The 14,342-nt window shown below is 38.8% G+C and overlaps 1 protein-coding gene across 3 annotated transcripts in view; it reads right to left on the bottom strand.

The window, feature by feature from the left end:
• SPHKAP (SPHK1 interactor, AKAP domain containing) overlaps window positions 1-14,342 on the bottom strand; it is a 73,666-nt gene that overhangs the window by 45,269 nt on the left and 14,055 nt on the right. For all 3 annotated transcript variants that reach the window (XM_055724010.1, XM_055724008.1, XM_055724009.1), the window contains exons 2-3: window positions 8,470-8,572; window positions 1,993-2,103 (exon numbers count right to left, since the gene is read on the bottom strand). In XM_055724010.1, coding sequence (XP_055579985.1) covers window positions 1,993-2,103; window positions 8,470-8,572 — 214 coding nt within the window. The remainder of the gene's footprint in view (window positions 1-1,992; window positions 2,104-8,469; window positions 8,573-14,342) is intronic.

A 14,342-nucleotide genomic window follows, 5' to 3' on the forward strand; every position in this document is an offset into this window, starting at 1 on the left:
TGTGACTTTGTCAGGGAAAGTTGTAGGCATTCAGCACATGTGAGATTTAGGTCTGTGACTTGCTGAAGCCCCTTATCTCAGAACTTCTTTTTGGGATTGTAATAAAAAGTAATTTCAGTATTTCTGCTTCTTCCCTCAGATCTGCAGAATGGTAAGAGTGATGCTTATTCTCCCTACAAGGTGACTGACCAGGGCTAGATGAAACCTGACCTGTGCTTCCAAGAGGACAAGTGTGTATCAAGCAGCTATATTGGGTATTTTTAAATCAAATCTGAGTATAGTCTTGCTTTAACAAGCCATCTTTTCTCAGTAGTTCCATCCTAACAGAGACGGATATAATTTCCTATAAGATTCAAAGAAACACAAAGAATAAAGTCATAGCTCAACATATCAAAAAGCAAGTCATAATTCATTTTTATATTATTATTTGGACTCATAATTTCCTCTGAGAAAATAAACCTTTTCTTATGATATGAAATACTAAACAGTAAAACCAAGTGACTGTGGTCCATGTTTTTTGCACTAAAAGCAATCCTTTCCTATATCAAACAAGAAGGATACCACTAACCACCTGCCTGATGACCCCATTCTGCTTAAGAATGTATTCAAGATATGGTTCAAGTGACAGCATTCCAGCTGCAATTGAACAATGATTGTACTTCATAACACTGTGACCCTTTTGTTTGGGAGAACACATGCGGAACGATCCAAGAACAGGAAGCTGCTGTCTGGTTTTGGTAGTCTCGGAAATAAGTACCACTGAACATTACTCCTTAATGTCCCCTTCCTTGTGTCACCCGGCATCATTCAAAACAGACACAGGAGTCTGTTTAGTTTCTCACTTTATAACCTGTATGGTTCCTTACTAGCACACGCTGATTAGGTTGTATATTTTGCTCATTCTTTCTTGTGGAAACTGATAGTCCCATGGATGGTGTGACAGTGAACTGAGCTGTAAAACCTTTGGCCATATTCCTATGTTTTAACTGCTGTAATTGCACTGTTGTATCACTCCTGCTGTTCTCAAGCATGCTGCATCACCCCCAGGCAAAGATACAAAGCCTCCAGTCATCACCACCATGGGATGGAGATTCAGCTTCTTGACGGCAGGTGCCTGGGTTCATCAGCTAGAGCTGAAATGTCCATGTCCTCGAGGGAATCCCCCAGCAGGCTCCATGAGAGCCTCAGCTGGGCTTTAGGTGGTGTGCAGCGAAAGCAGTGCTGGAAACCTTTCGCCTGAATTAAAACTGCTCTCTTCTACAGTTTTTGTTGGCTTACGGAGGCCAAGGAGTAGTAATCAAATGGGATTCTGAGTAAGGATCTGCTCTCCTGAGCCCTTCATCAAATAAAAAATAATTACAATCATAGCAATGAACTTCTACCCAGTTTCATGTAGACAGTATGTAAAGCAACATAACAACTCCTATTTCTTCATGTACGCTCTTAATCAAAAGCTGTTATAACCCACAATAGTGAGATTGAAATTTCATTTCAAATGTAAAATAATTCTGTTTGAGTTCTTTAGCAGCTTCTCCTCATCTAATACGGAAAGAGTTTTCTCTCTAATTGTGTATCTCTATGCCTTCAGGAACATTGAGCAGCTTTTTAAACATCTGCTCTTTCCAACCTGCCTCTTAACAAGTTATGATTTGGAATAATTTTATCTTTGGCTTATTTTTCTTTCCTGTCAGTTGCAGACAATGAACATAAGAAAATACAGAGGGCCACAGAGTCTGAAGGCCAAATGTGGGGAAACGTCTGCAGTAATCTTAATAATGTGCTCTGTATAGAAATCTGTGTGCATTTTTGCTTTGTATGTTAGCTTTTACCAGAAAGATGGAAATTACAGAAACTATAGACAGACTGCTATAATTTCAGTATCAGTTAGTCACTGACTTGTTTTAATTTAACACGTACTGTGGCTGGCCCCACACCCTGCACAAATAACTCTCAGTGGACTTTTCCCCAGAGGAGATTACAGCAAGTACTTACTGAGGCACAGTTGCTTTCTGACTTGTCCTCCAGAAAGCCAATTTGGCATGGCGTCCTCTGATTCTGCAGCCAGTATTCTGTTGATTCTAGCAGACTGTTACTGCAGAGAATCTGTTAAAATAGTTAAAAAGTTAAAATAATTAAAAAAGTACTCAGTCCTACTGTGCTTTGGGGGCCTGAACTCTATTGTTGTAACTCAAAGGAAATCTTGCCTACAAAATTTGGCGGGGGGGCACCACTGGCACCACTGTTCCTTTTGGACCTGTCCAGTTAATGCACCTTAAATCAAGTGATTTATATATCCCCTAAAGTATTAGCCTATTTTCTTTCAGAACTGGAAGTCCTTGGAGATACTTGAAGGAGATGCTTAAGCCCAAAATTTTTATTGGAGAATATTGCTAGGAGTTTTGTTCTGTGTTAAAGTGATGAACATAGAATGTGGGAAAACTAATTATTTGATTATACCGGAGTGCACAAACTTGCAGCCTTTATGATTTACTGTATCTCTCACCACAACAGATCAGTACTATTCCTTCTGCCAGCAGCCTCATTTCTGAGACCACCTAGGCTACAAACTCTTTCTTCTTAAACACAGTTTTCTGCTTTCTGAGAAGCTAAACTACTTATGACCTGCTGTAATGAGTACTGAGCACAGTCAGTACCCTGAGACCAAAACCTTGTGTTTAATCTTTCTGTGTTGACTTAGCCTACAGCCTGTGCCACAAGCTTTGCTCAAACAAAACCAAAATGGGGCTACAGATATCCAGACTATAAAGAGCTAAAGCCAGTTTTGCAAGTCTGATGCTTAGATTGACCTGAATTAACGCACTTGCTGCCTCTGTACTAATATTCTCCCATGAAAAAGAGGGACCCTTAGTATTTTTAAACCAGCTAGGTAACAGCAGGAAGAGAATAGCTGCAACAACGATGCTGCTACTTACAGAAAATTTTGCACGTCATCGTCGTCTTCCCCAGGCAGCAATGTTAACAAGTATGTTTGTGAAATGGGCGTATGTTTGTACTTGTTTGTACTTCTCGCAGTTCTTGCATTACATGGAAATAGGCTGTACTCTAGCTCTTTAGCCTTTTATTTTAATAGTGATATTTTAAAATATAAATTTGTTGCTCTACCTGGAAAATGATCTACCCTGAGTACTTTACTGCATGTTTTGCATTGACACACCTTTGCCCTACTTCAGGAACACTTGATCTGTAAGCCTACATCACTTCCCTATGAGGAGAAGTGAGAAGAGCTCCTGAGGCATCTTCACTTCTCAGGGAAGATGAATGACTGCAGAAAGCTGATCTGGACAGCTGACACAATTTTCTAATACTCAGGGGAAATCCAGCAGTAAGCTTATTAACACCCACAGCCTAACACCCACTCTTAATTTTTATCTTTCTGGCACAAAGCCAGTTAGCTAGTTAATGCTGCGCTGCCTGTATTATTCTATATTGATGTCTGAATAAAAGTCAGCAGAGGGTGGATGAGGAGGTAATGGGGAACACCACAGCCTATGTTTGGCTGGCCTCAGAGCCCTTCGTCAGTGCCCTCCACAAGGGCTGTGCACCTCTGTGGGCATTGTTCTTCAGTACTCCAGCCCTGCTGTGGGATTTCTTTCAAAGAGCTTCTGAATATAGATTTAGGGTTCACAAAATACTCAGAAAAAGCACTGTGCCCAAAGACTGTTCTGAGAATGACAAAGGCTCACGAATGCTTCACATCAACACCAGTCTCTTCTTGGAGGCTGCTAGCTAATCTTGTTTCCCAGTTGAATTACTCTGCCCTCAACAAATTTTATAACCTCCTGTCTCAGTGCAAAAAGATTCCTGCCACCATAACTAACTCTGAGACTAGATTGAGAAAATAATATATTTCATATCCCACAGAAACAATTTCCTGTTAGTGTTATAAATCGCTCTTTTTTATTATTATTATTTTAAGAAATATTTTCAAATGTGGAAATACTGAACCATTTTAAACTAGTTGGTACAATCTAGAATCAAGCATTTTTCCCCTCTTTTTCAAAAATTACCATCCTCTGAGGCTTTTACAAAGACGTAAAGAATAGAACTCATATGTACATTCACACACACACACATATTATGTATGATTTCAGATTTCATCTGATTCTGGATCTTGTCACCCTCAAGGACTGAAGTTCTAATTACCTGTTAAGACATAATTCTGCATACATAGGAAACAGTTTTCTTTAGCTTAAATAGCTTTTGCTGTAACAAGCAGTAATTTCCTTAAAAATCACAGTAAATTTGCCTTTCAGCTTTAATCACTGTATATCTTTCTTTCCCAAATCTCAGTCAGTTCCTGAGAAACTGTAGTGGGCAGAAATCATCATGCAGAAAGAAGCTTCAGAAATCCTTGGTACTACTCTTCGTCTCATGAGGACTTGGTGTGCACACCCAGCATTTCAGATCAGCTAGATCATAGCAGATGTATATTGTAGATGGTAAACCCATGACAAGAGCTGGGCAGTCCAAACTTCACCTATTTCTCCTCCTATGGGATGTTCAATGACCCTTGGTAGTTCTACCTTTCTTTCAGAGGATGCATTTATCAGGAAGCAAATACTGGTAAAGCACCAGCAGAAAAAAAATAACTCTCCTGAACAAATGTTTCGATCAGGTCAGGTCATAGTTGCCAAGCTGGGGTCACTCCAGGATGGTTTATAAGTTGCAAGGCTTTGTAGTACATTTAATTTTTGTATGCAGCTTTTCATAATAGACTTTGAAGTCAAGGACAGCATGTGATTTTTAAGTAACTTCAAGGAGATAAACAACAACAGTAGGATGATGTTTTCCCTGGGCCAGATTATGGTCTCATGTGTGCATAAGTAGTTCTGCACATGCACTGGAGAACACAGCCAGAAATGTGAAGAAGGGTGCAACAGACATAACATTTCAAGGCTGGAGAATATAATTTACAGCATTTTGGATCTGAAGAAGACAGGGGACAAAACCAAAACCAGATATACTTGAGTCCATGCAGCAGAAGCTGGTGGAGGTTGGCAATCTAAGGAATATAGGTCAGTCCAAAGTCATCTGAAAAGCCTCTGGAAATTACTCATGAAAGATAGCTCTGTGGGAAAGGGAGGTGTACAGGGATATGTGGGAGGCCTCCTTGCATGGGGTCTCGTTCTACACATACCTAAATATGTGTAGAAAAAGTGTTCAGGAGATGGGAAGTGACATTTGAGTAAAGGGTGGCAGGAACAAGGTGTAAACTTTGGATAAGTTTATGAACCTACCTTATAAAATGCAACTTTCTGCATTAGGAACATTACAGACATGTTATTGCTCAGAACCTTCCCATCAGTGCTTCTTTGGAGGAAGGGTAATTTGGGCCACCCTGCAATGCTGACTGCACACACCTGCTATGCAAAAATGAACTTTGGGGCATATTTCTTTGGTAACAGACAGTAATATTATCACGGTCAAAGACAAACATACGGTAAGAGTGAATGTAATACTGCTTAGAGCATCTCAATATTGTAAGGCAATTCTCCTCGTTAACTAGGGGCATGTGTTTATATAAAGTGGGAGTTTGGATATATATTAAGACTTTCTAGGATATTCATGCTTTTAAAGGAATATACTGAAGTCCTTAAAGCAAACTAATGTATGACTGCGATGATCAAAACTGTATAAGCTTGAAGGAGCTGGCCTAAATTAACAGGGCTAATTAATTAATCAAATGCAATGTGAGAACTGGTATTCTTCAGAGATGTAATTCTACCAGTACATTCAGATTGTAATTTTTGCATTTAAGCATATTTTTAAAATACAATGAGCTGGTCTATATGAAAGGATAAGAAACCTAAGCCTCTACTATTTCAGCTGTCAGTCAGCATCCTTCTATTCTATAGCCTGCACTTTTCAGGCAAACATTATAACTTGCCAAAATTTCCTCCTCTCTTGTACTTCTCTTCATTCTTACCTAATTGAGGCAAGTTCCGGGCCAATCCCACTGACATACATTGTTAGCAGTTTTGCTGAATTCAGCGAGGATGCTTCTGATTTGCAATGATACAACTGAAAGCAGAACTTGGTTCATTGACCATACTTCTATGTACCAGCTGCACACACTATACTGCTGGGTATCTGCTTCAGAGCAGGATCATCACACTCAGAAAATAATTCAGGATGAATCTGCATCATGTGCTAAATGTGAAATCAGCAGTAATTCAAGGTTCTAAAAAAAAAAGTTTTCCACTCTCATCTAGAGACTCAGCCGTCAGCATTACTCAGTGTGTTGTGAATCAATGAACTAAATCAGCCTCTAGCAGAGTGTGGATTAGAAAAGTCACTCTTTCCCAGAGGAAAATATTGCATATGAGTTTAGTGTAACAGCTTCCTGCTCCCTGATTTAGATCATAAGACATTAAAATACAGTAAATATCTATAGCTGAGACAACATTAAAAAGGCTCTGCTCCACAAATGAAACATCTGCGTCTTCATGGCTGATCATCTTAATTGCTTTGGTTAATTACTACTCATCAAAAAAGATATGAAAGTGGGACATACCAAATAAGATGAGATATCGAGGGGCACATCTTCCACATTTGTTCAGATCGATGTGTGTAGTAACAGGCCACATTTCATATGGCTCCCGACAGGAGCCATTCATGCCAGCTACAATTACTCAAACCTGCAAGTCAACTGTTTAAACTGTTCCCTTGCAGCAGGAGCCCATAGTGTTCCACTCCACCACCAATTACACATCTAACTTAAAAATCACTGTAACACAAGCTAAATTAAAGGTAATGGACTATTTTTGGTAATTCTTTATCCTTTTCCCCACACAAAAAAAGAATGGTAATACATTCTGTGACAATGCTGTAAAGCCCAAAATATCCTGCTGTTTGTCAGAAGTGTTGGCAGAAGTGAATCACTTCTTTCAGTGTGCCGACAATCATAAAATTTACTCGTGTTACAGTGAAAAGTTCAGATGTAAGGGATCAGACAGGTGAAGCAGCTCTAAATCATGTGGTAAAGGCTAGCCTTTAAAAGGGAGTGGTGCTTCGAAGGTGATCAAGCTGGGAGCATTTGTAAACACAGTGGTGGCACTTCTCAGTGCTGTGCCACTTGTCCTTCAGTATATAAAATAGACGACTCTGAGATTAAACAAAAAATTAAGCTGTTCTCCTGCACAATGGGTTTTCTGTCCATTTCTGCCTCTGTGAAGATTCCAACTACAGTCGGCAGCATTTGTTAAAAATCAGGTATTGTTCTGCAAATAAACAAACCCTTTGGTCAAATGAAATATTGATACTTGGTCTTTTAGCCATGTTGGCGTGAGCTGGAGAAGCCCAGCTGCAGCTTACACATCACTCTGTTGAGCTCTTTTTTTATATAATTGATTTTACATTTAACAAAATTTCCATAGGCAGACAAAGCTCCCTCCCCAGAGCCACAGTACAGTTTTCAGGATGAGGAAAATAAATCTTCTACATTTTTTATCTTTCTCTCTCTGTGCTTATGTGTATAAATATATATTGTTGTTGTATCGAGGGGAAAAAAACGAACAAAAGGAAAGCATTATTATTACTAGTGGAAGGAAAAGGAAAAACAGTAAGAATTATGGGAAGACTGAATGAACTGTGAAATTTTATAACATTTCTGTGTTAGGACAAAAGCTTTCTTATCAGCTCTAGAATTACGCCTGTGGGAGACAGTAGAGCTCTGAGGGTTATTGCAAAGTGAGAGATGAAAGATGGCCTGCCCTCCTCAACGCGTCTTTGGCAGTGCCCCCTTCCTCAGGCTGCCCTGCCGTAACCTGGCCCTGGGGAGGAGGAATAAAAGGAAGCATCCATGGCCTTCACCTGTGTATTCTCAGTTGTACCAAAATTACCTACATGCATAAAATAATGTCAGTCATATCTGACTTCTCCTAATGACATACATGCACACACAGGCACTGCTTTTTTTCCCCCTGCCACATCCTCTAAATTAAATAACTATGTACAAACCCATTTTGAGGCAACAAACCTAGCAATGGTCAAAGCTGTACTACCTTCTGGGTTGCTGAAACCCTTCCAGTCAGATATTAGGGAAGGCAGAAAAGCTTTTCATGAAGGACCCTCCATCGTATTGACCTGAGAGAAGCAAAGCTCTAGACCCTCAGGCTAGGTCCCAGAAATTTGCCACCTATTGAAGAGCAGTCCTGAAAGTATTTACACTACGCACAGCTTTTATTTCATATTGTCAGATAATGAAGAAAAATAGAAATGTTTATCTCCCATATATGCATAATGTATTTTGGGACAGACAAGTATAGACCAGGCAGACAAAATTGCAAGGCACGATAACAGCACCCAAAATTTATTTCTCTGTATCAGTCCTTTTCTTTTTTAGGTATCAGTTATATTTTGTATTCCCCAATAAAGACAAAAGCTAAAAAGCAAAGCTATAACCTGGGATATATCTGTCTTTGAAAATAACATAAACTTAGAAGTTACCTTCTTACATGCTGTGACAGAGCTTCCCAAACTGCTTGCCAAACTGTCTGTGCTGCTGCCCTGGTGCTCTGGAACTTCAGGCATCAGTGGAGATTCAAAGTTGCTGAAGAACAGAAAAGAAACAAATGCCCAAAAACCTTTCCAGTGACTCAGCCACACAGATACCTCAAATGATACCAACATACAGTTCAGTAAAGTGATGTAACTTAGATTACAAGAAGCTGTCTATACTCTCCTTGCTGACGTTAGTAGTCTATTTATTACCTGGTTTTCCCTTTTTGGATACAAAATAGCAGACCAATGTCTTCTGAAGACTACAAGATAGCATATAGCTGCCTATTATCATATCTGCCCCTTTTCAATGACACTGTAAAAAGTGGTCCTAGCTTGTTTTCATAAGCAGGCAGCTTGGAGCAGAAAATTAAATACTTGCTGCATTAATTCAGCTTGACAGACAAAATAATTTTTTGCTATATTTTCACCTGCCTGGATAGAAGTAAAGGGGTAGTGATTAAAATGTAAAAAACATGATGGGGAGCAGTTGAATTAATTCTGTAATTTAGATGGAATATCTTGATACGTTGTAGGTTTGGAGCAAAGGTAAGTCATGCAAGTACAATGTTTTGTGAGTCAGTTGTACAAAACAAAACTATATTTACTTCGGGACTGTGCAGATGTGAAATACAAAACCATAAAAATAAGCTTCCACAGTCAAGTTATTTGCTTGCACAGCTGGTACTACTCCTCACACTTTTCTTTTGGAACAGTTTAGGCCACTCGTGTAAGGTGTCCATCCATACAACAGATCAAACTGTCACAGCTCAAGCTTCTCTGCCTGGACATGATGTGATCGCAATTAAAGACCATCCAGTGCAAAAGGGCTATTTCTCCAGAAACATACTAGGGAAAGAGCATCCTACGTGACCAAGTTCTGCTTCCCAAATTGGGTCTCTAGAGTGCTCTTCGTTTATTGCAAGTCAACTATGAGAAGACGTGGAACACGTTGTGCTGGATCATAACAGGCGACCAGGTTACTGTGCCTTAACAAATAATCTTTCATCAATTGTGATAACAGACCATGTGCCATTTCCTGGTATGCTCAATTAAAAACTAAAATGCATTTTCGTAAGTTGCCCTCACTGGAGTTTAAACCGGTATGTTAAAAGGACACTACTTTCATTTTTTGCCTAAATCCACACTCAAACATCAGTAAATCTACCTTTCTCTCAAAGATTCATGTATGTATATTTCACTTGATACTGCTTAGGACCAGTTATGAATATACCCACTTTCACTTGACAAGTAACTGTCAATAAGAATTTTGCTGATATGTGTGGTGCTACTCTGTAATTATTTTAGAAAAGTGTATGTGCTGGAATTAGAAGAGTGAATGAAAAATATAAAACTAACTTAGCACTTATTAATTGCTAACTGGGGGGAAGCTTCCTGAGCTGCAGGGAAGGACTGAATACAGATGCACGAGTGAGATCAGTAGGTTAACTGAGTTCACTTGCTAAGTGTGGTACTACTTAATACTCTAAGATACTAGCACCATTTATATCTAGAAAGGAGACTTTTCTCTGTTTACAAAATTCTGCTCCATTGCTCGGATTATATACATAAACAGTAACTCTTTACTATTCTTTATTCTTTAAGAGGTTGAGGGACATTAAACATATGAAGTCATTCTGGTTTTACATTTTCATTAAAATAAGAACCTCATATTCAGAGGGTCAAATATTGTATAAGTTAAGTGCCCTCCTTGGTAAGCCCACATTTAGATGCAGCTTCTGTACTAGGTAACACTCGGTACTCCCAGCAGCAGCGGTGCACTGCCTCTTTTTATAGCATGCATCGCTTCTGCAATCTAATAGTAAATCACAAATGAAGTCTGACCTGCAGGTTGAAGTACTAGGCCCGTTGTTTTCTCCTGCTCTTCACTGAGAGGAAGAGTGAGTGACTTTGCCACCGCTTTGCCCTCAGGGAGCTGACATACTGATAATGACTATACTCTGAGTTACATTGTGTGCAGGGAGCTGAAATTCTAGTGCACAAAGTGTCACTGAATCTAGAAGCAACAAATGTGATAGCGTGGCCACTAACTGAAGGCCTTTGGGGACCTTAATTAAACAATATAAATAAAATAGTACATTAAAGCATAGCTGGAAAATATAGTTGAGGAGTCACATTCTGGAGTATTAACAAATTTGTGCTCTCTCTGGATGATGCTCCAGTAAGGGGTTACGCATTACATGTTCCATACTTTATGTGTATAAAGCTGCCTTCCTAGTCATGTGGCAATCAAAAAACCTGTTAAATATCCTTAATTGTTTAAAATCTGTGTTCTTTCCAAAATAAACGCACTTTTGATTTGTAACGCTTGTTTAAAGTATGTGATGAGGGACATAAATGTAGAACGCCATTAAATGTTTTGAACAAGAAAAGGCTCCATCTCAGGCTGAAGTTTAGACAGGCAACAGCAACTGCTTTTGGTGTTACTGAAATCTGGTAATCCTAAATTCTCTTGTTAGCTATCCCAGTCATCAGAGCTGTATGTCACATCCAGCTGATTACTCAGAGCACAAGGTAAAATCAGCAACTGCGTTTCACAGGACAAGGGACAACACATTTACGAGTATCTGTAACACTTTCAGAGCTTCTTTCTTATCTTAGGGTTCCTGTTTCCTGTACTGTTAACTGTAGAGCAGAACCCTTACTCTCACGCTGCATTGCAGTGCATCTCTAGAGTTGTGCCAGTCATGAAATCCAGGCTCCCACTGTCTGCAAACCAGATTCATGCAGTCGGGGTTCAGAGTGACTGAAAAGCAGAGTGATTTTAACAACGAAATGCTAAATTATGAGAGCTAAATCCAGAAACAGTTTTAGACTCCACAGCCTTTTCCTCAGTGAGTTTATGGGTATACAATTTCTAAAAAAAAGTATAGAGAAACATACCCCTACACTTTGGCCACCACTTATGGTCAGCTACATACCTCTAGGTATCACACAAAGTAGATATGTAGCAGTACACACTAACTGATGGAAAAATGAGCACCTAGCTGAGCTTCTTCAGGCTGGGCATCCAATGTCACAAACCTGAGTCTTCCCTAATTCAGGGAGGTGCAGTGTACGAGGCTCTGTCTAGATAGCTTCAGATTCACGGGTCTTTCTTTTAACAGGGAACACGGGTTTGGGCTTTCAACATCTCTTTTTTCAATTATCTCATCTCTCAGTTAGATCAAAGTTTCCTCTTTTTCTTTATCCTGTGGCCACCTTTTCTAAGCTGGGATTTTCAACACCTGTGTGATTTCTTAAGAGACCCTCCTCAGGCCATACAGCTCTGCCACCTTCGCTCTAGTAAAGCTAGTAAGATAAACCTGCTTTTCATTAACTCCCCAGGGAAAAACTATTCTGTCTTTGAGAAGCTGCCTGCTCTCATTAGTACCTCAACAGCAGGAAGCTGAAAGAAGCTGCTGCAGAGATGTAGCCCCCTCATCATCAAATGATACCTCTGCATTCACGTACTATACTCATTAGTTCACTTTAAGAGTTTACACAAAGCACTAGTCTTTCAAGGCATCTGGCACAGATGAGAGCCTTTTTACTATGACATAAAGCAAGCTGTTGAAAGTTTCAGGTCCTAATTCTCACCTTTGCTTGGCTCCCCTTGTTTATTATGTGTTGGAGAATGCTCATCTGACTTAGATGTGTGCATCTAATTTAGAGCTGTCATGGAAGGCCACAGGCATAACAAGGGAATTCTGTCAAAGGATGGCTCATTTGGGGATTTTTCCTTTGGTGTGAGAGATCCTAATTTACCATTCAGCTTTTGAAACAGAAGCTGGGAACCTGGACCTTCCATCTTAAGAAGTATGCCATTTTCACTTTAATATTTCCATTAACAGAAGAGTCTCCACAGTCACTTATTTGCCACCAGGTGCTTTCTTACTGTTTCATAATTTATGACTGATACTTTTTTCCTACAAAGCTAAATGCTATCACAAAGAATGCAAACAAATGTCTTGGAAATTAGAAAACTGTAGTAAAATAGCTATGAGGTTTATGGGACTAACTATAGTAACAATACATCCTTTATTGTTGACAAAAATGCAAAACAATTGCTTCTATTTTCATACATTGAATAATTCAAAAATACTGACCTTGATGACTCAAGACTTAATAAAAAAACCACAGCTGCTCCTAAAAATAATTATCTTCTTTGCAGATGTGGCAGATGGTGCTACATCAACTGAGAAGAGGTAATTTAAAGAATTCCCCAGGTTATCATTAAAGAAAATTAATCTTGTGAAACAATATCAGAAACTTCTATTTCCTACCATCTTGAATGAGCATAACCAGCTTCCAAAAACTTGCTGTTCAATAATCATTCCTAAGAAGCAATTTCAATAAATAATAAATGACCATTATATGTATATTCCGAATCGATGCTATTATAGCCTAGTGCTTTTCATCTTTCCATTATGACTCCTAATCTCAGTGTTTTGAACATACAAAACATACTGATCCATGAAAAAGATAATTTTGATGAAGGAAGCAAAATGAACAAACACAGTGAGATTTCTCAGTGCAATTAACCCTAAGCTATAGTCGGCTACATTTCTAATGTTTTGCTAACATTTGTACTGAACACCATGAAGAACAAAAAAAGGAATGAATTGTATTTTGAAACAGAAATATGAGACAAGTGAAAGCATGGCAAATTACGCTAGCATATTCTTACTTTTACACTCACAAATAAACCCCAAAGCTATTCAGAAACTGAGGAAGGCAGCTAGCTTAATCCAGACCTTAAGCAAACAGCAGTTTTGAAAGGCATGCAGTACTCAAACAGCATCCCTTAACTTCAAAGCCTTTCCAAAGTGGACAGACTAGGCACACTCTTTCCTCATGCTACGTTTCAGATTTTACAATTTTTAAATTTACCTTTACATGTAAAGAGGTCAATAAAGTCACTAGCAGTAAAATCTTTAGATGTAACAGTGTCAAAGTTACTATTTTAATCCATATGATTGGTTTTTATTCAGTCTGGACCATGTGTATACTTCAATCAGGGCACAGATGGTTAGTCAAACAGACACTCTATAAATACCTCAAACAAATGTCTTTCTGATTTTGTTATGGATTTGGAACCCATGTGCAGAATATAATCACTGGCAATATCAGGGTCAGATCTTCTAAGGTGTTCATAGACTTGGTTCAGTCTTCTTTGGCTGCTGTTGACTTCACTGGGAACAGAAAATACTGAATACTTCCCATCGTTATCAGACCTGAGTGTCTATATGCAGTCAAGCAGGTACAGGATTGGGCTGCTAGTTTTACAGACCAGTGTACTAAAAAGAGTAGAAGTTAAAGTGCTTTGTATTCAGATTGCTCATTTCATAATGTCACTGGGGTACTCTTGATTTAAGTTTCATTTTTATTGGTGATACATCTGCAAAAAGACCAGGTCTTTAGATCTGTGCCAATGAAAAACGGGAGCAGAGAAAAGACAACTCATACTATGGTACGCCACACAATAAAAAAGACTTTTCCTTCCATGTTCACAGACCTCTGAATCTCCATTATTCTGCTCCAAATTTTTTAAAAACAAACAAATATAGAAGCCTTTGGAAATATTAACAATGATCAGCCTTCTTTCAAGACATGTTTTAAAAATATAAAAGAACTGATGACTTTTACTGAAGAGTCAACGTAAACCAAACTAACTAAATTTTATATGATTTACTTAGAAATATTCGTTCCTTCCTTTACTGATTTAATTCTTAAAGGAAAAATAACAAGGTTTTATGCACAAGCCTGACAACCTTCTCCACGTTCAATAATTATGGCAGGTTTACTCAGATAAAAGAGTA

Source organism: Falco cherrug, chromosome 11, assembly GCF_023634085.1.
Source record: "Falco cherrug isolate bFalChe1 chromosome 11, bFalChe1.pri, whole genome shotgun sequence".
Lineage (NCBI taxonomy): Eukaryota > Metazoa > Chordata > Aves > Falconiformes > Falconidae > Falco > Falco cherrug.